The sequence below is a fragment of the Labeo rohita genome, chromosome 5, assembly GCF_022985175.1.
Source record: "Labeo rohita strain BAU-BD-2019 chromosome 5, IGBB_LRoh.1.0, whole genome shotgun sequence".
NCBI classification, from domain to species: domain Eukaryota; kingdom Metazoa; phylum Chordata; class Actinopteri; order Cypriniformes; family Cyprinidae; genus Labeo; species Labeo rohita.
The window spans coordinates 35,163,173-35,189,958 of record NC_066873.1 but is presented as its reverse complement, the minus strand read 5'-3'; the positions used below and the strand labels follow the sequence as shown (position 1 = coordinate 35,189,958).

Below are 26,786 nucleotides of genomic sequence, written 5' to 3'. Positions count from 1 at the left end.
CCTCCTACACTCCTCTCTGAGAAGATACGGCCTGAACTCTAGAAAGACTCAACTTCCGGAAACGCAGGGCGTGTTTTTTTCCGTTCATTTTTTGGTAGGACGTCTCTAGTTAAGGGTCCTTCTTAATACAGACATCCTTATAACAGCTCTTATAATAGCTCTGTTTATTCGGCTCCGCACGTACAGCAACGTGACATATTTAGGAACGCCATTTTAACATGTTCTGTAAATGTGCTGCGCGAGTTTCAAGGGCGCTGCGGCCTGCGCATCCCCGGTGTGGAGTATTGACGCTGCCCGCTCGAAGCGACACTGTATCGGCCAGCGGAACGTCCTGGTCACGTTGGACATATAAACGGGAATCAAGTAACTCTGCTTGGAATTCGAAGGTAAAGCTTAAGTTGCAGACCGTTGTGTTGGGATGTGTAAGTGTGTAAATGTGTGTTTATGTTGGAGATAATACGCAATACTAAATATTTTGCATATTGTTTAACTCTTAAGGTTCCTCAGGTACCCACATGGGAGCCTGTAGCTGAAAATCAACTTCCACCGGTAATGCCTCTTTTTACACACACGTTTATACAGCTCATGTTGTACATATACATAGTAATAAATTCAATAAAGTAAATGTCAAGTGGGGAACAGTGGGGTAAAATGTGCACCCCGACAATTTTGTCATATCACCAAATATTTCTTCTAAACAAAATGTGGCACGACTGTAGCATAGTAACAAGCCCACATAAAGCTTTACATTGACTTTCTTTACAATGTTTCTTGAACCTCCCAGTAGAGGGCAGCAGAAAAACATAGTTAGCCTACTTTAAACCATAGTTTTTATGTGAAAAGGTTTGCTTGTACAGCGATTATATTTATTAATAAAGTAATATTATTTCTGTATATAGATTGTTTTTGTACATATATGTTTTGTCTGTCTACTTTGTACATACATTACATTTAATTACATATAAACACAAATTTTCCTTTGTTTGTATATAGATTTTTTTTGTGCATCCATATTTTGTTTGCTTATTTTATACATGCGTCACACACAGAGTTTAATAATACTTGCTAATAAACTGATTTATTTTTAATAAAAATGAAGAATTTGTTTTCCTAAAAAAACTTAAAATATAACCATGGTTCACTTTTTGTTTGCAGCCAACAAGAGTTTCGCCAGATTTAGTGGACAAATTGGAGAGATTAGCCCTTGTTGATTTTGGCAATAAAGAAGGGGTGGACTGTCTGGAGAAAGCCATTCGTTTTGCTGATCAACTTCATGTCGTTAACACTGACGGTGTGGAGCCGATGGATTCAGTTCTGGAGGACAGGTATTTTGCTAAAGCGTACATCGGCTCATAAATGTTGTGTGACAGTGTGCTAGTTGTTCTGGGTACAACTTCTAGTCAGTTTAGAGGTATCCATTGAATTAAGACCCTTTTTGATGGTGTTTTCTTTGGTTGACTGTTCATATTGTTAAACAAAAATAGATATTTGCAATATTTTCTCAATGCAAAATAGTGGTTACAGTACTGCTTTTCCCAACCGCTCCAAGTATGTTTGCTTACATTACGGTGTCAACATGTCACGATTTTATAGAAGCTAAACTTTACACTTTGAACTTCCTGTTGTATATAGAGATCTGTTTTTGAGAGATGATACAATAACAGAGGGTGAATGTGCAGAGGAGCTGCTCCACCTGGCCAAACACACAGTAGAGGAGTATTTTGTTGCACCGCCAGGTAAAAACAACAACAACAAAAATACTATAACTAAAAAGACAAGCTGTTCTATCAGAACTTAAGAACAAATTCATATCCATTCTAACATTTAGTATTGAGGTTTGTATAATTTAAACGGATAGTTCACCCAAAAATGAAAAGTCTGTTATTAATTAGTCACCCTCATATCATTCCAAACCCTTAAGACCTTTGTTCGTCTTTGAAACACAAATTAAGATATTTTTGATGAAATCTGAGAGCTTTTTAAGCCTGCATAGACAGCAAGGGTCCTACCACATTCAAGGTCCAGAAAGGTACCAAGAACAAAGTAGTCTAGTTTTCATTTCTGGGTGAACTATCCCTTTAATGATTTAACCAGAGTATGTCTGAACTAGGACTCATAGTTTAAATTAAATAGTTTGTACTTTGTACTGTTTTCTAATTAATTGAATATGTGTACTACTCACATTAAAAAAAAAAAAATCAATCTTTTCTTTAATGCAGGAAACATCCCACTACCTAAGAGAGAAGAGAGATCTGCAATGCTTAAACACTCTGAATTTTGACTGATATGTAACATTCGCTCTGGCTTGCATTATAATAAATATTTATTTTTATCTTGTGTGTCACTAATGTTTTTGGTAAATAAATAACAGCAAATACAAATAGAAGTTAATTTAAATGAATTATACAAATCTAAAAAAATAGCCAACAAGGAAGACATATTACTGAGAATATCAAATAATCAGAATAATTAGATTAGCAAAACATATGTGAATGCAAGAGAACTACACAACTGATTACTTAAAACATTTTTAGCAAATGTTTAGTTAATATGTTGATAATGTCAAGTTTAGTTTGCTTTATATGCCTGTACAAAACGTAGTCATGGAAAATTTCCCCATTCCAATAACCCCTGTTCTCTCCTTTTGTTGTTTGTCTACGTATGAACGTTTCAGGGTTTGGTTCTTGTGTGACTGAACAAGAACGTATTGTTGATACACAAAGTGACTTAAGTTTTCAGAAACGAAACATCATTGTTTGTGGGCAGGTCTTAACTTGATGCTTTAAATTCATGCCTCCGGCCAAGAATGTCATTGGCGTGATTTAGCTGACTTCAAATAGACTGTAGAGCAGCAGATACGAACAGCACGGTAAGTCGCGAAACACGTCATATATTAAGTACGTACGTAGTTAAGTAGCCTATTTTAGAATAAGCTGAGGATGTTGTGGTAGTTTGAAGTATTTCATTATTAAAACTAATATTTTGACAGGTAATGGAACTGACAATAAAACTGATGGGAGGAGAACCGCAGAGTCTGGAGGTGAGCGGTGATCTTACTGTTCGCGAACTTAAGCAACGCATCTATCAGCGCTTCCAAGCGCTTCCTTCCAAACAGATGCTTTTCGTCGAAAACGGTAAACGTATCAAGCTTGAGGATGATTCCAGAAGCCTAAGGAGTTACGATTTAAGTGCAAACTCAGTCGTGATCCTGGTTATTGCCAAATCTTTCCAGGTGTTGGTTAAAAACGAAACGGGGAAAATAGAATCGTATGATGTTACTGTCGAAGAGACCGTAGATCAGCTCCAGACTAAGATCGAGAACAAAGCAGGAGTCCCCGTGGATCAGCAAAAACTGATTTACAACTGCAAAACGCTGGGATCTGGCAAGAAGTTGCAAGAATACGGCATCAAAAAAGGAAGCACCATTTACTTGACTCTCCGTCTCCGATCAGGTTGATAGAGGGCATCAACGCGACCAGGATTAATGTTTACTGAACCAACTAACAACCGCCAAAATAGGAAAAGTCGTAATGAAGGACATTTTTATTCGGTCTGGATAAGACTGTCTATAAATGCACATAGGCCTAGTATATCTAGTATCAAATATTTATTTATGTTAATAATGTTGGGTATGGTTTACTCTACTTGCCTTTACATTCCAAGATCATGGGAAATTAACTTATTCTAATAATCCATGGTGTTCGGTACTTTTTTGTTTGTCTAATATATATATATAAGACAATGAGAATTATTTACGTAGATGTTTAAAAACATTTATGAGTGTTTTAGGGTTTGATTTTGTTGTTACTGAACAAAAATGCACTGTTGATTAAACTCTGATGATCATCCTGCTGATCAGTGATACAACAGGGGTTACCTGAAACGAAATCAAAGTGACGTTGTTAGAAACGAAACATTATTGTTTGTGGGCGGGGCTTAAGATGACGCTTTGAATTCATGATTCCGTCCAGAGACACTTTATATTTGATGCTGGAGTGATTTGATAAATTCATAATTTATAATAATAAATTCATTACACTAAACTCAGATTAAAAACATATATATATATATATTTTTATATTTTATTCTGTTTAATATCTATTAGTATCAGATATTTATTTTATTATTTGTGATTTAATGTATTCATGTCATTTAGTAAAAGTATGGGAAGTGTAATCCTTCCTCATACAGTTCCAGTTTAATGCTTCTCTATGGGCTATGTTCTTGCCAATCCCTTTCTTGTTAAATAAAATGTAAATACTCAAACCAGTCCTGTGTATTTTTCATGTTTTATTGACTTGTTATGAAGTGACTGGTAAACACAAAACACGAGTTTCACTCATAATTTTAAACATTTTCATATTGTGGGTCACTGCATGTAAAATATCATATTATATTAATATATATGTTGTCTATTTCTACTTGAAATGAATTAGAGCATTTGTTTGCATGGTAATTCATTTTCTTTTATTCAATCAAAATTCTAACATTAAACACTCACTTCCACTAAAACCATAACTCAATATAACAATTTTAACAATAGCATGTTTGCTAAAAACACTTAACCCATCCAGCTGGGTCAAAATAACCCAGCATGTGCTCTGTCCAATATTTACCCCAGCGCTGGGTTGCCAAATAACCCAAGTTGGGTTGCTTTTTTTAACCCAGCATTTTTTAGAGTGTGTGGGCTTTAACTGTGTTGTAGTCACAATGGATCAGTTGTATTTGCTCTATATGACGTGCTTCACTTTACCTGGATTTCCCCAATCACATGACCATGTGGAATGCTTTCTCATTCCAGTGATCTCTCATTATCTGTTATGTGTGAATGAAACTCAAGTAGATGACTGTTTTATTTTTTTGTTGTTCCATTTATCTTTTTAATTTTAATTTTTGTTTATGAAACATGTAGATAAATTATACGCTGCTTTTAATGTAGATTACACAAAACAAATAGGCTATAATATAAGATACAGTATAAGATACATATACTATATACATACAGGCTATATATTTGCTGGAATATAAGATAGCCCGCAAAAACAGAACCATGGTTCTTGCGTTTTTTTTTTGTTTTTTTTTTTTTTTTTTAGGCCTACAGAGCGTTCGCAAAATATTTACATTGTTTATTTCCGCTCAACCTGTTGATCAGCGATTTCTCAGGACTTGCATCAGGGGTTGGGTGAGAATGGAAACCGAAAGTGACTGAGCAAGTTTAGAGAAACGAAACAATATTTTGAGGCGGGGCTTGTGTTGATGCCTATATATATTCATGTCTTTGCACACTGTCGGTGTTTGACTTCGGTGCGACTTACCAGTCACTCTTTGGAAAAAGCCTTTCAGCGAAAGCCATATTCGGCAAAATATTTGAACAACCATCATGGTAAGGATACCTATTTATAAAGTTATTGAGCATTAATATTAACGCCATTCTCCATGTTTTAAGTAACTTAGGTTGTAGTAGCCTAATTTTAATTACTCTTTATTTGATCTCTTTTTGAAAGATGATGCAACTCATAATAAGACTCCTGAGCGGACAAGTGAAGCATCTGGAAGTGAGCGGTGATGCCACAGTCGGCGAACTCAAGGAGCTCATTTGTCAGCTCGTCGGAGAGCCTTCTTACAAACAGAGACTCTCCGCCGATAACGGTTCCCGTATCAGCCTTGAGGATGACTCCAGGACCCTCAGCAGTTACGGGTTGCACTCCGGATCAGTGGTGAGTCTGCTCATCACGAACGCGCCTTGCCAAGTGTTCGTCAGGAATGAGAAGGGCCAGACGGGAACTTATGAAATTGATATCAATAATGAGACCGTGGATCAGCTCCAGACTAAGATCTGTCGCAAAGAGAAAGTTCCCGTGGATCAGCAGAGACTGATTTACAACGGAAGACAGCTTGAGTCTGGCAGGAAGCTGCAAGAATACGGCATCACACAAGCAAGCACTATTCACATGACTCTCCGTCTGCGAGGAGGTTGATCCGTTAAATGTGTGCAGAAAGGACTAAAAAAGTGATGGACTAAAAAATAAATAAAGTATTAAGTGATGTAAATAATAGGCCTATTACAATAGAATGTTTTGGTTAAATCACTGTTTTGGGAACTGATAAAACTTGTTATTGCGGAACAAATGTCATATTGTCTTAAGAGCTCATGTAATGCCACTGTATTTATCTGCACTTCATATAACTGTACATTTTACCATTATGAATGGTCTTTCACTGTAACTAAAACAATAAATACTCGAATCATTCCCAACAAGTGTTTGTTTTTATCTACTTATTTTCTAGTTCAGTTGTTTTCAATATATTATGATTTACTGAATAATATTTTTAACTCACAGTTTAAAGCTTGGCACAAGTATAACATGTTTATTCTTGAAAAAAAATACTGTGGAATTTTAAGATTTTATTAATGAATAGGTCTGTAAATCACACCTGTATACCTCATGTTTTCCAAAATGGGAATCCCTTATTCAAAGAAAATAATAAAAATAAGAAATATCTTGATTTTTAGCTCACTTGTTTCCCCTATTAAAATCATTTTTGATGCCTTCTTGCTGAAAACCACAATCTTGTCACTTGAGAACAAAATATGTAAACAAGTTCACACATTTTCACACACACTTGTCATGTAAGGTGTTTACGCTCACAATAAGAGAACAATAAGGAAGGTATTCTTACAGTTCTGTGGGGATTTTATGTTTCCAGTTGTCATTCTAATGGCCTGAAGTACAACCAGACTTAAACAAAAGTGTTTTTCATTGTCATAGAGTCATAAAAAAAGTCATAAAAAAGGCTGTTGTGTCTCCAGAAACCATATACATGGTACAAGACAAATGATAATGACTAGAAAGTGATCATTACTCCCAGACTGATAAGCTGCACTAAGTTCTGCACATATCAGAATGGGCACGATTGCTCTGTTTAGGGCATGTTTAGGGCTTTAGGGCATGTTTGAGGAAACCTTCAGTGGTCATGTGATCATGGGGAATACCCTTTCTTTCCAATGATTCACTCAGAAGAATGGAAAATGAAGGATGTGCAATAAAAACTGTCAATGAAATACCTTTTCTTTATAAAACTCTACAAAAGGCCTGTTTCAAATATTGAAAAGTAAACTGCACTGTAGCACAAACTTTGTTATGGAATTATTGTGGCAACAAATCTAAAGTCATCATGAATGACACTATTTGGAACCTTTCTTTTCTTTTCTTTTTATTTTTTATTATTATTATTTTTTTTGCATATTTTGCATAATTGCATATTTAATGGATGTTACACAAATAAGTAAATGTGATAAAAATAATAATAATAGTAAAAGTAAAAGTAATAATAAAATCATCAGAGAACAAATAACTGGCCATACTCTACAAAATTTCACATGGTGCAATCAACAAAATTCCACTATTTTGTAATTGCATGAGAATTCAAGCTCCAAACACACCTGGATGTTTGTACCTTACGTCATGTTTATGGCCTGTTATGCTCACTGCTTTTCTGAAGTATGGAAACAGAAAGCTGCTGAATAATCACTGAAAAGGAAACTCATTGTGGTGGTGCAGTTTCAAAACAATCATGAATATTTAGAAATGTATGTTTGTGAAACATTTAAACAGTTCATAGGATGGTGGGAAGTGGGGATAGTTTCAGCGGACAGTGAGATTGACCACTAACCCAGTGACTGGGCGACACAAAAACTGCCCAGCACTGGAAAAAACAACCCAACATATGACCCAACATGGAATACAAGATAAACAGCAAAAAAAGGACCATGGTTCCTGCAGTCTTTTATCATTTGTTCTCTGTGGGTTCTCAGAACGTTGCAGGAATTATTTTTGAAGTACCTGAAGCCTACAAAACGTCCTATAATGGTTATTTTTACTTTTACCTTCCTAGAATGTTTGACTTATGTATTTATTTATTCATTCATTCATTTTATGCATTGTTTATTTCCGCTTAAATTGTTGGTTAAAGATTTCCCAGGACTTACATCAGCAGTTGCGTGAGAATGGAAACCGAAAGTGAGTGAGTAAGTTGTCAGAAACGAAATATTTTGAGGCGGGGCTTGAGTTGATGCTTCATATATTCATGCCTCTGCACACTGTCGGTGTCAGTGTTTGACTTCGGTGCGACTTACAAGTCTTACTCTTTAGAGAAAGTAATCCAGCGAAATCCATATTCATCAAAATATTTGAACAACCAGCCCGGTAAGCTGCATACCTATTTGTAAAATGATTAAGCATTAACGCTAATCTCAAGTTCTAAGAAAGTAACTTACGTTGTAGTAGCCTGATTTTAATTATTTTATATTTTATCATTTTTTGAAAGATGATGCAACTGACAATAAGACTCCTGAGCGGACAAGTGAAGCATCTGGAAGTGAGCGGTGATGCCACAGTCGGCGAACTCAAGGAGCTCATTTGTCAGCTCGTCGGAGAGCCTTCTTACAAACAGAGACTCTCCGCCGATAACGGTTCCCGTATCAGCCTTGAGGATGACTCCAGGACCCTCAGCAGTTACGGGTTGCACTCCGGATCAGTGGTGAGTCTGCTCATCACGAACGCGCCTTGCCAAGTGTTCGTCAGGAATGAGAAGGGCCAGACGGGAACTTATGATGTTGATATCAATAATGAGACCGTGGATCAGCTCCAGACTAAGATCTACAACAAAGAAAGAGTCCCCGTGGATCAGCAGAGACTGATTTACAAAGAAAAACAGCTGGAGTCTGGCAGGAAGTTCCAAGACTACGACATCACAGCAAGAAGCACTATTGACATGACTCTCCGTCTACGAGGAGGTTGATCGATTAAATGCGTGCAAAAAGGACTAAAACGTGTTAAGTGATGTAAATACGATAGACCTATTACTTGGTGTAAGAATGGTTTAATTACTTTTTTGTGAATGATAAAACGTCTTGATTGTGAAACAAACATCATAATTGTTTATCATGGGGGAGCTCAGGTAATTCCATTGTATTTATCTGCACTTTATATAAGTGTATATTTTATTGTTATGAATGGTCTTTCACTGTGACTAAAATAATAAATGCTTAAATTATTCTCAAGAAGTCTTTCCGTTTTTATCCACCTGTTTTCTAATTCAGTGGTTCTCAAGCTATTGTGATTTACTGAATAAGATTTTTAAACTCACAATTTCTACCCCAAAAAGCTTGGCATAATTATAAAATGTTTGTTCTTTTAAAAAAATTTACTGTGAAACTTTTTTGAGATTTTAAGATTTTAAGGAACCCCTTATTCAGAAATAATAACAATAAGAAATGTCTTGATTTTTTAGCTCACTTTCCCTATTCAAATAATGTTTGAGGTCCCCTTGCTGAAAACCATGGTCTTGTCACTTGAGGACAAAAAAGGCTTATGTAAACAAATATTTCATCACAGTTCACACATATTTACACACACTTGCCATGTGAGGTGTTCATGCTCACACACTGGAATGGAGAACAATAAGGAAGACATTCTTACAATTCCAGAATAGATCACTGTGGGGATTTTATGTTTCCAGTTGTCATTAGTGTCCTGAAGTAAAAAGCAGACTTAAACAACTAAGTATTTTTCATATAGAGTCATAAAAAAGTCATAAAAGGGTGTTGTGTCTCCAGAAACCATATACATGGTACAACCTTATGATTATCTGACATTTTTTGTCAAAATTTAGTTATTCACATTCTTATTTGGTGATTATTTACATTATGTGATGTTTCTTTTCTAAGCTGTGTACAATTTGGGCCTTTTTTAGAAAACAAAAATGACTCTAGGAGTCTATGGAATGCAAAAACCTTGAAGCTCAATATCTCAAAAGTGCTCAGAATGCAGATAGAACCTTATAATTGTAAGGTGACAAAATAATAATGACTGGAAAGTGATTATTACTCACAGACTGATAAGCTGCACTATAAGTTCTGCAAATATCAGAATGGGCATGCTTACTCTGTTTAGGGCATGTTTAGGGCTTTAGGGCATGTTTGAGGAAACCCTCTTTCCAATGATTCACTCAGGTTCGAATGGAAAATGAAGGTTGTGCAAGAAGTTGTCAATGAATCACCTTTCCTTAATAAAACTCTACAAAAGGCCTGTCTCAAATATTGAAAAGCAAAATGCACTGTAGCACAAACTGTGTTTTGGAATTATTTGTGGCAAGAAATCTAAAGTGTCAGGATGACACCACTTGGAACCTTTATTTTTGAGTGTTGAATATAATTGCATAATTAATAGATGTTACACAAATAAATATTAATACAAATTCTAATAGTAAAAGTAATAATAAAATCACATAAAAATTTCATATTGGTGCAATCGACAAAATTCCACTATTTCATAACTCTTGTGCATAAAAAATCAAGCTCCAAACACACCTAGATGTTTGTACCTTATGTCATGTTTATGGCCTGTTATGCTCGCTGATATTCTGAAGTATGGAAACAGAAAGTTGCTAAATAATCATGGAAAATAAAACTGGCGGTGAGTTTCAAAACAATTATGAATATTTAGAAATGATTGTAGCGTACGTTTTGTCGGAGGGAGGTGTATAGTTTCAGTGGTCAGTGAGATTGACCCAGCCACTAACCCAATGGCTGGGTGACGCAAAAACAAATACAACCAAATATAACATATGACCCAACAGGCTCAACCCAGGGTTTGGGTAGAGGAAAAACAAACAAACAAAAAAAAAACATATATATATATATATATATATATACACACTACCGTTCAAAAGTTTGGGGTCAGTACATTTTTATTGTTTCTTTTTTTTTTTTAAGAAATTAATACTTTTATTCACCAAGGATGTATTAAGTTAATAATTAAAAGTTTATTAAAAGTTAATAATAAATAATTTACATTGTTATAAAATATTTATATTTTGAATAAACACTGTACTTTTTAAACTTGTTATTCATGAAAGAATCCTGAAAAAAAAAATCACAGGTTCCAAAAAATATTTGGCAGCACAACTGTTGATATTATCCAACATTGATCATTCTAATAATAAATCCGCATATTAGAACGATTTCTGAAGGATCATGTGACACTTAAGACTGGAGTAACAGCTGATAAAAATTCAGCTTTTCATCACAGGAATAAATTCTATTTTAAAGTATGTTAAAATAAAAAACATTATTTTATATTGTAAAAACATTTTGCAATATTACTGCTTTTTTTTTCTATATTTTTAATCAAATAAATGCAGCCTTGACGAGCATAAGAGACTTCTTTAAAGACTATTACAAGTCTTACTGACCCCAAACTTTTGAACGGTAGTGTATATATATATATATATATATATATATATATATATATATATATATATATATATATATATATATATATATATATATATATAACGCTTCAGCTTCCCAGGACGCTTTGGGTTCCAAAAATGTTTGTGCGTAAATATAATATAATATAATATAATATAATAATTTATATTATATTATTATAAATAAATCTATTCATATCTGCATTGGTTATTTCTTACGTTCTTACGTTCTATTACGTCGCTAAACGTTGTGCTGAATGATTTCTCACGACTTACATTGGCTGAGAATGGAAACCGAAAGTGACTAAGTCTTCAGAAATGAAACATTATTTTGAGGCGGGGCTTGAGCTGATACTTTATATATTCATCCATTTGCACACTGTCGGTGTTTGACTTCGGTGGGACTTACCAGTCTACTACTTTTGGAGAAAGCAATCCAGCGAAAGTCATATTCAGCAGAATATTTGAACAAACAGCCTGGTAAGCGCATACTTACTTATGAAAATTATTGAGCATTAACGCTAATCTCCAGTTTTAAGCAAGTAACTTATGTTGTAGTAACCTCATTTTAATTACTTTATATTTTATCTCGTTTTGAAAGATGATGGAACTGATAATTAAACTGCTTAACGGACAAGTGAAGCATCTGGAAGTGAGCGGTGACGCCACAGTTGGCGACCTCAAGAAGCTCATTTTTCAGTACTTCGGAGAACATCCTAACAAACAGAAGCTTTCCGCCGATAACGGTACCCATATCAGTCTTGAGGATGACTCCAGAACCCTCAGCAGTTACGGGTTGCACTCTGGATCAGTGGTGGGTCTGCTCATCACGAAACCTGTGCGTTCTCAAATTTTCGTCAAGAACTTGAGCGGCCAGACCAAAACTTACGATGTTGATGTCAACGAGACCGTAGATCAGCTCCAGACTAAGATCTACAACAAAGAAAGAGTCGTCAAGGACCAGCAAAGGCTGATTTACGGCGGCACAAATCTGATGTCTGGCGCGAAGCTGCAAGACTACGGCATCGAACAGGGAAGCACCATTCACATGACTGGCCGTCTCCGAGGAGGTTAATCTGTTAGAATGTGTGAAAAAGAACTGTTACATGATATAAATGTTGTAAATAATATAAACCTATATTATACTCAGTATCAGAATATTGGGATTTTAACCGTTGATTGTGCAATAACTCACGTCTTAAGAAGTCACACAATTCCAGTGTGCTGTAGCAGCTGCATTTAATAGAACTGTATCTTTCATCGTTATTTGAATGATTTTTACTGTAGCTGTTTTGCATCGTAAGTAATAAATGCTGAAAACATTCCTAAGTTTAGTAAAGCGTAATTTGTTTTGTTCTGTAAACTACTGCTTGACATTTCTTAAAATGTACATAAAAATGATATCATTTAGACCATGAAATGACAACTGATCAAAAAAATAAAATAAAAAACTAAAAAACTATGTTTTCAGACATGTTTATATTCATTGTTAAACAACACCATACCAGTGTTTTAACTTTTGAAGAGTTAAGAAATCAGTATTTGGTGGAATAACCCTGATTTTCAATCACATCAAATGAAAACACACTTTTCAGATAAAACTTGTAAACCTATTCAGTGCAAAGTCCTTTGTGGCTTAAACTTTGTGGATAGGAGAAATAAGAAATACCTAGGCTTTTTAGCTCATTTTTAATAGGCTACTTGTCTTGCCTTATTTTTGAGGCACCCATATTGAAGACTGAACCAATGATAGTCACTTAGACAAAATAGGCCTGTGTAAAACAACAACAACAACAAAAAAACTACATTAGCCACATCTCAATCTTGCACCACATTGACATAAAAATACAAAGATTAACAAAATATATTACATTCGTTGTAATTAACAACATTAAGTGCATTAAATATTACATTCGGTCAAGGTTTCCCCAAACTGGAATTTGTTAAAGGGGTCATCGGATGCCCATTTTCCACAAGTTGATATGATTCTTTAGGGTCTTAATGAAAAGTCTCTAATATACTTTGATTAAAAATTGGACTGTCACAGCTGGTCTGAGGTAAGACGCTCATGTCAATCAACTATCGTGAGAGTGGCCTATGGCATCTGAGAGTGGCTCGATTTGAAAAAGGGGATATTATTTTTACAGATTAATTAAAAACCACTGCATGGATTTTTATCATTATAGTGTAGATTTGTACACTGTAAAAAAAAATCCGTAAAATGTACGGTAAAAAAAACGGCAGCTGTGGTTACCAGAATTTTACCGTAAAAGTTACAGTAGCAACGTTTAACATTTTACGGTTTTCACTTAAATTTACAGGTAAATACTGTAATTTCATTAACTGATATAATGTTAATTTACCAACCTATTGAAATACTAAAATCTGTTTTGTACCTTTGTAATACACTGATAACCACCAAAAGCAGGTGGTGATGAGAAAGTCGCATGATGAACCAAAGCTCATGGCAAACAGCTTTTAAATATTAACATACATAGAAGATGCACAGTGTCATTCACACAAACACTAAACACCATCATGGTAACACACATGAAACTGAAATAATGCAATAAACATTAATTTAACAACATTAGATGTAACATACAACCCTATTGTACAAAACTAAGTAAAAACTAAGAAGAAAGAGTTATTTCAACAAAAAAAAACATCAAATAAAAAAAAAAAAACACAGGGAATTCTGGGAATGTCAATTTATGGTTATTCACTGTAAATTTTACAGTCTTTTACTGTTAACCATTTAACATGTTTTTACTGTAGCATTTTTACAGTTTTTTACTGTTAAATTCACGGGCATTTTTTACAGTGTACATACACTGCCAAACACACATTAATGTTCAAACAACATGAAAAAGTGAACTTTGCATCCGATGACCCCTTTAAGGTTTGTGAGTTTAATGAAAAGCTAATAATTAAATCATAAAAATGTTACATTTAAATAAGCCATTATAAAATAAATAATAATACACTTACTAAAAAAAAAAATGAAATACTTTATTTGTTTACCGGCATGTCATGTGAACATAACCAATGTCAGAGAACGTCAGAATAGTAAATTATTTAAAATATTTTTAAAAAACTGTGAATTTGTGCATTTTAATGTGAAAAAAAAAACATCTAAAGGTATAGGAATGGTTAAATAACCTACACAGTGATAATTCAAATAAAAATGAATTAATTAAATGATCAGTGATTGATGCAATATTGAAACATGAATTAAATCATATATTGCTGTTGTGTAAATAATAATGGTGAAATCCACAAAACGTAACTTTAGTCTGATTACAAGTATGTTTAATGTAATCTACGTACTTCATTTTTGGAATCTGATTAAGTAATCCAGACTGATATGCTCCAAATTCTACACAGTACATATCAGAATAGGTGTGCTAGTTCTCTAGGCCGTGTTTTGGATCACCTGGGTCTTCCTCGTCTTGTGATCACGGGGAATACCCTCTCTTGCCAAAGATTCACTTAGGAGAATGGAAAATGAAAGTTGCGTAGCTGTCGATGAAACACCTTTTCTTTATAAAACTCTACAAAAGTCTCAAATATCAAAAAGCAAACTGCAATGTAGCACAAACCATGTTATGGATATATTATGGCAACAAATCTAAACTCAACAAGATTCAGCATTATTATGTTTAAATTTTATGGGTCTGGCTTCTGGGCTCATTGGCATCCAGTTATTTTTAGCTGTAAAAGATAAATATTTATTTTTTTAGCTTTATTTTTACCTTGTTTTGCTGCTTAATATTGCAAACTGGTGTGTCTTACCATATTATTTTAATGTCTTATCTTAATTATGAACACACTGGTTTGTAGTGCAAACAGTTTAACTGTTTACTGCATTTTGTTATTCTTCTTGTTAGTTCCCTATAGCGGCTAATGAACTGGAAGTCTCGCCCATAAGCTTACTTCTGCATATATTTTAAGAAAAGGTTCTTCTGGGAACTAAAATGGTTCTTCTATGGCATCACTGTGAAAACTTTTATTTGGAACCTTTATTTTTGAGTGCTGAGTATTATTGCATATTTAATGGATGTTACACCAATAATGTAATTACTCCAAGTAAAAAAAATAATAATAGAAGCATTAAGGAACAAATAACTGGTCATACTGTTCATAATTTCACACTGGTTCAAACTTTTCAAAAAAGCCCACTATTTCGTAACACCTGTGCATGAGAATTCAACTTCTGAACACACCTAGATGTTTGTGCCTTACGTCATGTTTATGGCCTGTTATGCTCACTGCTTTTCTGGAGAAAGGAAACAGAAAGTTGCTGAATAGTCCCTGAAAAGGAAACTCATTATGGTGGTGAGTTTCAAAACAATCATGAATATTCAGGACTGACTGTGTGTGTGTGTGTGTGTGTGAAAGATGCAACTTTTTTAGAATTAAAAAGAATCATAATTAATTAATAAATAAATATAGTGCATATATAAATTATATCTTATTTGTTAACTTTACAGCTGCTAAGAGCTGTCTTAAATACTGGCGTGTGTGTGTTGAGAATTATTTCAAACCAAATGTCACAAAAAACAACATTGTCCACATTTATCAGGGCTACGCAAGTATACAAAATATATTAGCTCTGCTATTTATGTAGATTAACTCTTAGTTAAAGAGTCATGATAATAGCAGTATCAGTGTTTTAGTTAATCAACTACAACAAAAAACCTGACATCATTGTCAGTGCTTCCACAGGCAGTAGAAAGACATTCAGAAGATCTGTTTTATCTAAAATGATTCATAACAGAGCAACACTTTATTAACAGTCAGTGGAAGTAGCAGTAAAAATCTCATTACTCATTCACATCAGTTATTTGACAGAAACTGGCCAATATTCCCTGTCAGTTATCCTGGAAGACATTTAAAACATATCTGATGTGCAGCAGTCCTGTAAAGGCACAAACTGGATTCAACCAACCTACACCAACTGTAGCTGGTTTTGTGGTTTCATTTCCTGACCGAGGCCAGGTAGGCGTACCAGAACAAGGCAACCATGTTGGCAAACAGCACTCGAAACTGTGCAAAGAATAAGAGAAAAAAAAAAGTGAGATAAGGGATCAGAAAAGCCTTATGCAATCTGAGAGAACTGGTGTAATGCTCTTACGCCTACCTGTACAGGTACATAGTTGATGTTGATAAACTGAAATGGGGTCCAAACCTTCCAGTTCATCTTCATTGCAGGCCAGTAACTCGTTTTAAGTTTGTTCTGAACATCTGCGAGAGTTTTGCCCTGCAATTATCACATTTAGTTTAGTGCAAATCAATGTACACTACCAGTCAAACGTTTTTGAACAGAAAGATTTTTAATGTTTCTTAAAGAATTCTCTTCTGCTCACCAAGCCTGCATTTATTTGATTCAAATTACAGCAAAAGCAGTAATATTTTGAAATATTTTTTTAATAAATAACTGCTTTCTATTTTAATATATTTTAAAATGAAATTTATGTCTGTGATCAAAGCTAAATTTTCGGCATCATTACTCCAGTTTTCAGTGTCACATGATCCTTCAGAAATTATTTTAATATGCTGATTTGCTGTTTAATAAACATTTTTATTATTAACAAATATTTAAAACAGTTGAGTACTTTTTTTCCAGGATTCTTTGATGAATACAAAGATCCAAAGATCAGCATTTATCTGAAATAAAAACCTTTTTTAACATTATACCCTTTGCCATTCAAAAGCAGATAAATGGTGTTCTGCTTAACTTTCTATTCATCAAAAAAACCTTAAAAAAGTTCTACTCAGCTGTTTTCAACATAATAATATTAATAGAGGTTTAATAATAGAGCAGCAAATCAGTATATTAGAATGATTTCTGAAGGATCATTCAGCTTTGAAATCACAGGAATAAATTACATTTTAAAATATATTCAAATAGAAAACAGTTATTTTAAAAAGCAAAAATATTCCAAAATTGTACTTTTTTTTGCTGTACTTTGGATCAAATAAATGCAGGCTTGGTGAACAGAAGAGACTTCTTTAAAAAAAAAAAAAAACAACATTAAAAATCTTACTGTTCAAAAACTTTTCACTGGTAGTGTAGCTATAACAAAAAAACACCATAACTGATTTGAGCTGAAAGACTGCAAACTACAGATCAGCAAACAGGTGAAGTTCATTGGCCTGCAACTCTATATTCTGGTCAAAGTTGAGCAACATGAAGGATTTCTCCACATTTCCATTTCCATTCTTCTCATGAAAATATTGCTCATTCTCATGAAAAGTCCTGTTGCTTCATGCTCAATAGCATTACGAAAAACTTGCTTTATTACCAATCTTACCGTACTTACTACCAACTTCTCCATACTTGACAGTTAATGGTAGTACAATGTGTCAGTGACAGTAATAACAACAAAGTTGCATAAAGAGGTATGCCCAGAAAATGAGGTATGTGTAAACAAATTCAGAAATGAAGTAATATTTTTGTGCTGCATTTAAAGGGATAGTTCACCCAAAAATGAAAATTCTGTCATTAATTACTCACCCTCATGTCGTTCCAAAACTGCACAGACAGCAAGGGTCATACCACGTTCAAGGTCCAGAAAGGTACCAAGAACATCAACAAAATCCGAGAGCTTTCTGACCCTGCACAGGAGAAGAATTGTTGAATAAAGCTGTTATTTTAGTTTTTTCGTGCACAAAAAGTATTCTCGTAGCCTTATAAAATTATGGTTGAACCACTGATGTCACATGGACTATTCTGTCAATGCTCTTGGTACCTTTCTGGGCCTTAAATGTATCAGTTGCGATGCGGTCTATGCAGGGTCAGAAAGCTCTCGGATTTTATCAAAAATATCTTCATTTGTGTTTCGAAGATGAACAAAGGTCTTACAGGTTTGGAACGACATGAGGGTGAGTAATTAATGACAGAATTTTCATTTTTGGGTGAACTGTCCCTTTAAATGCAGCACAAAAATATTACTTCATTTCTGAATTTGTTTACACATACCTCATTTTCTGGGCATACCTCTTTATGCAACTTTGTTGTTATTATTTTTCATATTTTTCTGAATTTGATTGTCAGAAAGAAATCCAGCTATGAAACATTACCTCCAAAGCATTCATAACCACATAAAAGAGCAAGAGGAAAGCAGGAGCGAATATTAGACGTTCCAGCAGAAGGCGCTTGATCAGGCAGTATGGGATAGTGGTTGGCAACAGCACCTCCAAGAGCTGGTAAAAGTAATGACTGAGTGGACCAGTAATGAAAAACCTGAAAAAAAAAAAAATCAAAGAGAAACATTTGTAACTCACTTACCAGTCCTGGTATTAAATATTACTGTAAAAAGACTTAATGTGTAGTGTGACATGTATGTGTAGTCTTTCAAATATGTAAAACATCAGTGTTTTACATGATTTACATGGGGTGCATGTAATCAAAATGCATTGGCACTTTACCCAAATATTGCAAAGTGTACAGGTCCCAGAACATTGATTTTCTTTTTGGGGCTATTTTCTTTGTTGTTCTTCCTGTACTCCAAAGCTTGAGACAGAAGATTCCCCAAAGCAGATAGAAGACCACTGTAAGAAAGAACAAAAGTGGCATTGTATCATCGTACCCACATGGCCTTGCATCTAATGATGTTTGGTCCAAAAGTGAGTGTTACTTTTGACTGGACTTGGTTTTCCCCACCCTCCCAACCAACCAATAGAAAAACACTCAGTGCAAAGTCCTTCATGGCTTAAGCTTAAAAAAAAAAAAAAAGTATCTTTACATATGACTGATACTACCTTTTTTGCTTAGTGTTTTTTTATTTTAAATATAAACTAAATATATATTTAAATATATAAAATATTATTTTAATCTATAATATTGTATAACATTATACTTTAATCTTAGTTATTAATTCTAGAAATATTATTATTATTAAATTATGTATTCACTGACCTTACGTTTTCCTGATATATTAAGTATGGCTTATTAAATCTGTAACAGTTTACAATAAGGTGTCATTTGTCAACAATACTTAATGTATTAACTAACATGAACAAACAATGAACAATATATTTATTACATTATTTATTTATCTTTGTTAATGTTAGTTAATAAAAAAATACAGTTGTTAATCGTTAGTTCATTTTAGTTCTCTGTGCATTAACTAATGTTAACAAACACAACTTATGATTTTAATAATGCATTAGTAAATGCTGAAATTAACATTAACTAAGATTAAAATGCTGTAAATGATCATTCTCAGTTCATGTAAACTAATGTCACCTAATGAACCTTATTGTAATGTGTTACCAATAAATCAATAATAATTAAATTGTATTAATATAAAACTGAGTATTAATGATCATTATCTTATAATTATACAGTCAGGCCTACATTTCACAACTCAAAGGTGTAACCAACTTGTTGAAAGTAAACTATACTGAAAATGACTCTATCACGATCAGAACTAACAAGAATAAAACTGCTTTTAAGATTTTTGTGAAAAGACAACAAACTGCAATATATTTGCCTATATGTTGTATTTCTTTAAGCATAACAATAAAAAGATAAGTTTTACTTGCATCAGTGCAAGCAGAATTCAGTGTAGTTGTAGTATGACCCGTGTATATTTACGAACAATAATTTGTAAGTGGTTTGACTAAGATAACGATCAGGATTATAATTTTCATTAAACGTAACGTTAACTGATTTCCCCTAAATCTACAGCTAGCCGACTAGCTTTAACAAAGATGTAAACTGACCTCGTAACCGATTTGGTGATGATTGGATATTTCTTTAACAAACTCAAATACTGCTGTAGTACCCTCGTCAGAAACGAGGGGTCTCGAACAAGTACACTTTGCGTTGGCATCGTCAGTTTAGCTCGACAGTCTATGCACTTGGATCATTGGAGCTAAGTCAACGTTTTCGTTTTTTTTTTTTAAGAAAGTGCAAATCCTTGTTAAAAAGGGTCGAACGCAGCGTGCGTGGTCTGAGTGTGTACGTCATAAAACAGAGGGCACCGTGTAATCCTATTGGCTTATTTCTACATGACCACACCCTAAAGTCCACGTGCTGTCTCTTAAAGAGACAAGCTAGACCAGTTCTTAAAGGGACAGAACATTCTGTAATTTACTCATGCTCAACATGTTGTTCCAAACCAACTATCATGTTATCAGAAGAGAAGACATTAGAATATCAATTTTAATTTCCGAATAACGTAAACGAATGATGACAAATACTGTTGAGCTAAAAAATAAAACCCTAAGGGTTGTAGTCACAAGATTTAAAGAGATAGTTTCCCCCAAAGATGAAACTTATGTTATTAATTACTTACCCTCAGGTTGTTCTAATCCCATAAGACCTTTGTTTATCTTTGGAATTAAGATATGAAATCTGAGAGCTTTCTGTCCCTCCATAGACAGCAAGTGTCCTACAATGGACAAGCACAGAAATGCAGTACAGGTATCATTAAAATGTGACACCAGTGGTTCAACCGTAATTTTATGAATTGTGGTATGACCCTTCCTCTTGGATTTCATCAAAAATATCTTAATTTGTGTTCTAAAGATACAGGTCTTCCAGGTTTGGAACTACATGATTAATGACAGAATTTTCATTTTTGGGTGAACTAATCCTTTAAATGTGAAGCTGTAGAGAAAGGAGAAAGGAATATCACTGTTGCAGATTTTATTTAATTTAATTTACATGTGAAAAAAATGTTCACCCACACATTCATACACACTAATATCATAAAAATATACAATTGTGCAAATAGCATCATGTACAATCAACGTATAACAAGGAATTTACAGAATAACACTGGAAATGGATGTATATTGAGATATTTATGTCAGCAGAAAACCTATTTGGTAAATATCCAGGATTTGTAATATGGATTGCATTCCCATATTCTTACTACATTTCCTTTCTAAGCATTCACTAATTTAAAATGATGCAGAAAATGTAAATCATACAACAAAACTAAACACAAATTAAGCAGGATTCATAAGAAACCTGATCTACATGTAGACACACAACACCTGGTGAGGATACATCCCCTGATTTTGCATTCTCCCTTAACTAACTTAGTGGTTGTTACGTTACAAAAGACTGTTATATGCAAATTGCATAAATATACTGTATGATGTAACTCCTTGACAAAGACATTATTAATGAAAAAAAAAAAAAAACGGCAAGAGAAACCATGTCAAATTTACTTCTAACAAATAATTAGCTTAATGAGCAAGGCAACAATTCAGGGTCAGTTTGGAACAAACCATTATCATGAAATGTAGAATTTTCCAGACAAAAACAAGTTCAAATCTCTGTGTAAGAATCCCATATCAGTGGCAACGTGTAGTAATCACGACTGGCGTCTCTCCTATGCTCAGACAATGACCTAGAAGTTTTCTAAAACAACTGCCATAGACGCTGAGCAAGATTAAGGTGGAAATTATGATATACAGAACCCACATCTTCCCTCTTTCTCACAAAACAACATGCGCACCAAACTGCATGCACAGGGATGCACGGTTGCATTTTGGCCATAGTAGCATGGCCTGGAATGGAGAAAAGCGAGGGTTAACGCTCTAGCTTCGAACTAAGAATAAGCAACCCGGGTCAACTGAGATGCTACTCTTCTACCCTCAGACCGGGCCTTTGCACTCGTTCGTAAAAGAGCAGATATGCGCTGGAGGAGAGTGCCTCCTGAAGACTTGCTTTCCTCACTGAATCATCAGACACCCAGAGCCACTGGGAGCTAAAAGGAGATGTTCCACGGTGAGCGGCAGGGCAGCGACGGTAAGTGACAAAATGTCCAGAATGCATGTCGCCATGATGAACCAGGACGGCTGTCAAGCGGAAGAGGTAATCTGAGGTGCTAGAGTGAGGAGAAAAAGGGTATGTTCTTGCATGAAATACACTGAAATACATTACATTCCCCGTAAAGCATGCTTGCATGTATCTACCTGTAGTCATAAGTGAGGTTGAGTTGTGAGCTCAATCCTGGTGAGTGTAGAAAGATGGATGGAAAGGTTCCATTGGACAATGGCTTATTGTTGTTACAGTGTTCTGAATCTGCAGAAGAAATTGACATTTATCTTAAGACAGATCCACATTCACAGATCTAAATGACAACATCACATAACCGCTGGAAAATGAGTTCACATTTCTTACCGACACCATTAGCAATGGTTTTGTCTTTTGGGTCTCTGGCAGCTTTGGCAGATGTGGGCTTATTTGTTCTGCTGGTGCCCTGTGGGTTTTGACCAGCAGTACAATGTTTGTATCGATCCAGAGACAAATATTCTGTAAACTGAACATGCTCTTGTCTCTTAATGGGAGTGCCCTCTTTAGACCATGTCAGTCTCTGCAAATGGATGCAGAGGCACTGTGGCAACTAAAGGTGAAAAGAAACACACACAAGCCAAAAGGAGGTTATTTAAGAGTGCTTAAGAGGGTACCTGTAAATGTTTTAAAAAGGTTGTTGGTCTGAAGGAGAGAATAACAATCATGTCTACCTTTCCAAGTTTCAGCTGCTTGACGAATGTCGTCCTTTGACTCTCAAGGACTTCTCCATTTACAAGGTCTCCAGCCTGTTGCTACAGAGACAGAGAGAATCAGGTCAGTAATGCTCAGAAGTTACAAAGAAAACAAATTAGGTACAATGCAGGGACATACATTTTTTACATTTTTGAGGGCAATGTTTATAATCACCTTTTGTTATACAGTGCCTTGCAAAAGTATTCATACCCCTTCATGTTTTGTTATGTTAAACTGCTTTAAATTACTTTTCCCCTCATTAATCTACACTCCATACACCATAATTGCAAGGGAAAAAACATTTTTTTAAACTTATCTGCAAAATATTACAAATAAAAAAAAAAGTTAAAAAATTCCATTGCATAAGTATTCATACCCTTATCTAGGACTCTACTGCCTGTAGAGCTCAGAACCAGGATTGTGTCAAGCAACACATCTGAGGAAGAGTTCAGAAAAAAATCTGCTGCACTGAAGGTTCACAGAAGCATGTAGTCTCCGTTACCCTTAATGGAAGAAGTCTGCAGCAATCATGACTCTTCCTAGAGCTGCCCTCCTGGCCAAGATGAGCAATTGATTGAGAAGGACTTTGGTTAGACTGGTGACCAAGAACCTGACTCTACTCTAGTTGAGCTGCATAATCCTACATGGAGATAGAAGAAACCTACAGAAGGACAAACATCACTGTAACACTTTATCAATCTTGGCTTTATGGTGGTGTGGCCAAACTCAATCCTCTCCTAAATGAAGACACATGAATCGTGCGCTTGGTATTTGCAAAAAAAAGGCACCTAAAGGCCCCTCAGACTGTGAGAAACAAGATTCTGTGGTCTGATGAACCTCTATTCCATGCATCATGTTTGAAGGAAACCAGGCACACAGCAAGAGTGGCTTATAGACAACTCTGTGAATGTCTTTGATTGGCCCAGCCAGAGCTTGAAGCCAATCAAATATTTCTAGAGAAACCAGAAAATGTGGTGTCAGCCCCCATCCAACTTGACAGAGCTTTAGAGTTGAAGAGGTGCGGAGAAGAATGTTAGATAATTTCCAAATGATGTGCAAAGCTTGTTGCATCATACCCAAAAAGACTTGACATGGAAAAGGTGCTTCAGCTAAGTACTGAGTTTGAATACTTATGCAATGTAAATTTATTTTTTAAATTTGTATTACATTTAGAAAGTTGTGAAAATTCAGTTTTTGCCTTGTCATTATGGTGTATGGAGTGCAGACTGACGTGGAAAAAAAGTAATTTAACAAAAGGCAGCAATATAAAATGAAAAAAAAAAAAAAAAGGCGGGGTATGAATACTTTCGCAAGGCAAAGTGTTTAATTGTGCTAGGGACTTTTTTGCCCCTTTGTCTTAAATTTATGAGCTATTTTTGTTTATTTTGGTGACATTTTTGCCACAGGCCCTTTCATTTCTGACCCTGGTACAATGGTACTAAAGTTACTCGTCCTCCTAAACAAGTTTCATACCTTGGTACAGTTTTCACACTCTACTTCTTTGATGGTTTCAGAGGAGATGAAGTGCTGAAGACACTGATCCAAAGTAACTGGCCGACCCTGAAAGGATGAACGTGAATACAACTGATGCAAACTATATACAATTTGTCTGTAAGATAGCTCGGTAATACGCCAGCTGGGTAATACAACTTCAACTGTGATGTGTAGATTAGCCTTTTACATTAACTACATGTAATTTTGTATTACAGAACAAGTCTGCTTACCCACTGTACTGACGGGATAGAAAGAGACAAGCTGTCGAAAGAATCATAGTGCACAGGACTCTGAAATCAAAAACAGAGAAGGTTAATAATTCCATTGTTTCAATAAAATACATTTATTACAGTTATTTAAAAAGTAATACAAAAATATCTTAAAAAGATCACCTGCTGCTCACAGCGTTTACAAGCCATATAACTTGTTAACCGCCCATGAAAAGGGTGCCGAGTCCTCCATAAACTTGGAATAGGATGTAGTGGGCCTAAATATGAAGAAGATAAATTACTAAATGCTAAAAAAACAGAATGTTTAAAAAAAAATCAAGTATTCATTTACCTCCAGTTCTGCAGCTTATGTTTTTTTCTTTGGACTCCACAGATTTCTGAAAGCATTAACAGCAGGATGGCAAGAATGTAAATTAAACCTGTCTATTATTAACTAATTTGCTTACAAGCTATCATTGGTGTCGTAATACTCGTGTATGCGTTTACCTCTAGTGTTTGCATGTCGAACAGGTGAGCGACTCTGGGTTGGCGTTCCCGTTCCTCCTCTAATGATGATGTGAGAACATGAAAGAGCTCATGAGCATCCTGAAAATAAAATAAAAAAGTGACAGTCATTTAATACATTTTTAAAAATCCTAAACATAAGTAATTCTTCCATTTTTAGGTGAACTATTCATTTAAAAAATATAACATTCTGAAAAAAAAAACTGTAACATACACAACTGCGTTGTTTTTGAAAACATCTTACCTGCTCCTCAAAGGAGCTAATTTGCCATCTGTAAAGTCTAAGAGCTTCTAAAAGGCCTCCTGCATCTAAAACATCATCTTCTCCAGGATTGTGACTTGACAGGGCTGCACAAAGATGGAGAGATCACGCTGTTAGCATGCACTAACATACTGTGGATTTGTGCTATCTGTTAGTGAATGGGAAATAACCTTTAAGTAACTGCATCAGAGATCTGGACAGATGAGTCTCTCTCTCAGTTCTCTCCTGATGGTTACTGCTTTCATTTGTAAAGTCTTCAAGCCATCTGATGAAGGAAGGACATGCTGCCAGGCCCTGGAGAAGTGAGTTCATAAAGCATGTGTTCCCCAGATTAAGCAGACCAGGAACCATCCCTGTAAGAGAAATTACACAGTTATTAGTAGTAATAATAATACATCATATTATTATTGTTAAGTAGACGAAGCAGTATATCACCAAGAAAACAGAAAACTCACCTTTTCTCTTTTTCTTCCTGTCTGAAATTGGCCCCCAAAGTACATAGACCCCAGCAGCCATGGCAGCAGCTATTCCACCAATTACACCCCAGTTTTTCATCATCTTGTTTCTGAAACGTAAAGAAAAAGGTGTTTTGGGTGTACCCAGTACAGACAACTGGATAGAAAGAGCATATTTACAGATCATCACATGTAGACTGATCACAAACAAACATGTCAGAGGAACACCTGGGACAGACAGCAGACTGCCTCTGACCTTGACAGCTGTGTTTGCATTAAGCCTGGCTCTCCAGCAAAACCCATAAGCCATCATTACATAACACACATTTTGGGGGAAAAGTTAGAACATACAAAACCAAATCTCATGCTGAATACTGAATTGAAGCTTTCTGAATCATCAAATAATAATAAATGTTAACTTAACATGTATTTTTCAAGACATATGCTGGAGGTTGTTTTAATAAGCTACTGCTGGCTATCAAGCAATAAACAAAACCGTCCGAATACATTTAATACAGCACTTATGTTTACCTGTTTTATAACAGATAAAAAAGGAAAAAAAGACAGACAAGCTTGTTTATTCGTCTTTGTTGAACAATGAAGTACAAACACAGAAATAAAAGCGTATGTCTGCTGGCCTGCAGTGCAACAGCTGGCACCATCTTTACTGCGTCCCCTGTGTCTATCTGAGCTACACCGATTCAATATTCAGCCGTCACGTCACACGTTTCAAGCAAAGTCAAACCTTGCAGCGGTTCCAGTGCGTAAGAACTCTCGGACGAGCTTGTCTGTAGCTCCCTGTTTGCACCAAGGCATATTTCACTGCGTCCGCATGTGCGGAACTAAACATTGCGCATTGTTGCGCGACGGACCTTCCGCGGAGCAGGACGAGCCTCTATGATGTAAGCGGAAATGATGAAAGGCTGAGAAATCTGTTTGTAAACATGAGGGTAAAAAAACAAAGCAGAAAACATAAAGTACAGAAATGTATTAATGAGAACGTTTAGTGTTCAGCACTCACCTTAACTGTGTAGGGAAATGAACTTATAATA

General features: G+C 35.1%; 7 protein-coding genes across 7 annotated transcripts; 5 read left to right on the top strand and 2 right to left on the bottom strand.

The window, feature by feature from the left end:
* Positions 1–38: 38 nt before the first annotated feature.
* On the top strand, positions 39–2,332 carry gatc (glutamyl-tRNA amidotransferase subunit C). Its single transcript, XM_051111093.1, has 5 exons — positions 39–386; positions 499–549; positions 1,156–1,325; positions 1,633–1,736; positions 2,220–2,332. Exons 1-5 carry the CDS (start codon positions 219–221, stop codon positions 2,279–2,281), a joined length of 555 nt encoding a protein of 184 aa, XP_050967050.1. The 5' UTR covers positions 39–218; the 3' UTR covers positions 2,282–2,332.
* A 141-nt stretch (positions 2,333–2,473) lies between these two features.
* Positions 2,474–4,269, top strand: LOC127166031 (uncharacterized). The gene is made up of 2 exons (XM_051111094.1): positions 2,474–2,869; positions 2,990–4,269. The coding sequence occupies exon 2, from the start codon at positions 2,993–2,995 to the stop codon at positions 3,455–3,457; it is 465 nt and encodes a 154-aa protein (XP_050967051.1). The 5' UTR covers positions 2,474–2,869; positions 2,990–2,992; the 3' UTR covers positions 3,458–4,269.
* Positions 4,270–5,223: 954 nt separating this feature from the next.
* LOC127164829 (uncharacterized) lies at positions 5,224–6,274 on the top strand. The gene is made up of 2 exons (XM_051108932.1): positions 5,224–5,383; positions 5,505–6,274. The coding sequence occupies exons 1-2, from the start codon at positions 5,381–5,383 to the stop codon at positions 5,976–5,978; spliced, it is 477 nt and encodes a 158-aa protein (XP_050964889.1). The 5' UTR covers positions 5,224–5,380; the 3' UTR covers positions 5,979–6,274.
* Positions 6,275–8,032: 1,758 nt separating this feature from the next.
* Positions 8,033–9,050, top strand: LOC127166192 (uncharacterized). The gene is made up of 2 exons (XM_051111301.1): positions 8,033–8,207; positions 8,329–9,050. Exon 2 carries the CDS (start codon positions 8,329–8,331, stop codon positions 8,800–8,802), a length of 474 nt encoding a protein of 157 aa, XP_050967258.1. The 5' UTR covers positions 8,033–8,207; the 3' UTR covers positions 8,803–9,050.
* A 2,562-nt stretch (positions 9,051–11,612) lies between these two features.
* On the top strand, positions 11,613–12,726 carry LOC127166190 (uncharacterized). The gene is made up of 2 exons (XM_051111300.1): positions 11,613–11,754; positions 11,876–12,726. The coding sequence occupies exon 2, from the start codon at positions 11,876–11,878 to the stop codon at positions 12,347–12,349; it is 474 nt and encodes a 157-aa protein (XP_050967257.1). The 5' UTR covers positions 11,613–11,754; the 3' UTR covers positions 12,350–12,726.
* Positions 12,727–15,837: 3,111 nt separating this feature from the next.
* pxmp2 (peroxisomal membrane protein 2) lies at positions 15,838–20,237 on the bottom strand. Its single transcript, XM_051111021.1, has 5 exons — positions 20,008–20,237; positions 18,709–18,831; positions 18,361–18,523; positions 16,418–16,537; positions 15,838–16,323 (listed from the first exon to the last, which is right to left on the bottom strand). The coding sequence occupies exons 1-5, from the start codon at positions 20,115–20,117 to the stop codon at positions 16,255–16,257; spliced, it is 585 nt and encodes a 194-aa protein (XP_050966978.1). The 5' UTR covers positions 20,118–20,237; the 3' UTR covers positions 15,838–16,254.
* Positions 20,238–20,920: 683 nt separating this feature from the next.
* On the bottom strand, positions 20,921–26,628 carry usp30 (ubiquitin specific peptidase 30). Its single transcript, XM_051109599.1, has 13 exons — positions 26,480–26,628; positions 25,735–25,844; positions 25,450–25,632; positions 25,262–25,365; positions 25,000–25,098; positions 24,845–24,890; positions 24,676–24,770; positions 24,514–24,573; positions 24,263–24,349; positions 22,768–22,848; positions 22,424–22,646; positions 22,216–22,324; positions 20,921–22,127 (listed from the first exon to the last, which is right to left on the bottom strand). The coding sequence occupies exons 1-13, from the start codon at positions 26,548–26,550 to the stop codon at positions 21,881–21,883; spliced, it is 1,515 nt and encodes a 504-aa protein (XP_050965556.1). The 5' UTR covers positions 26,551–26,628; the 3' UTR covers positions 20,921–21,880.
* Between the last annotated feature and the right edge of the window lie 158 nt (positions 26,629–26,786).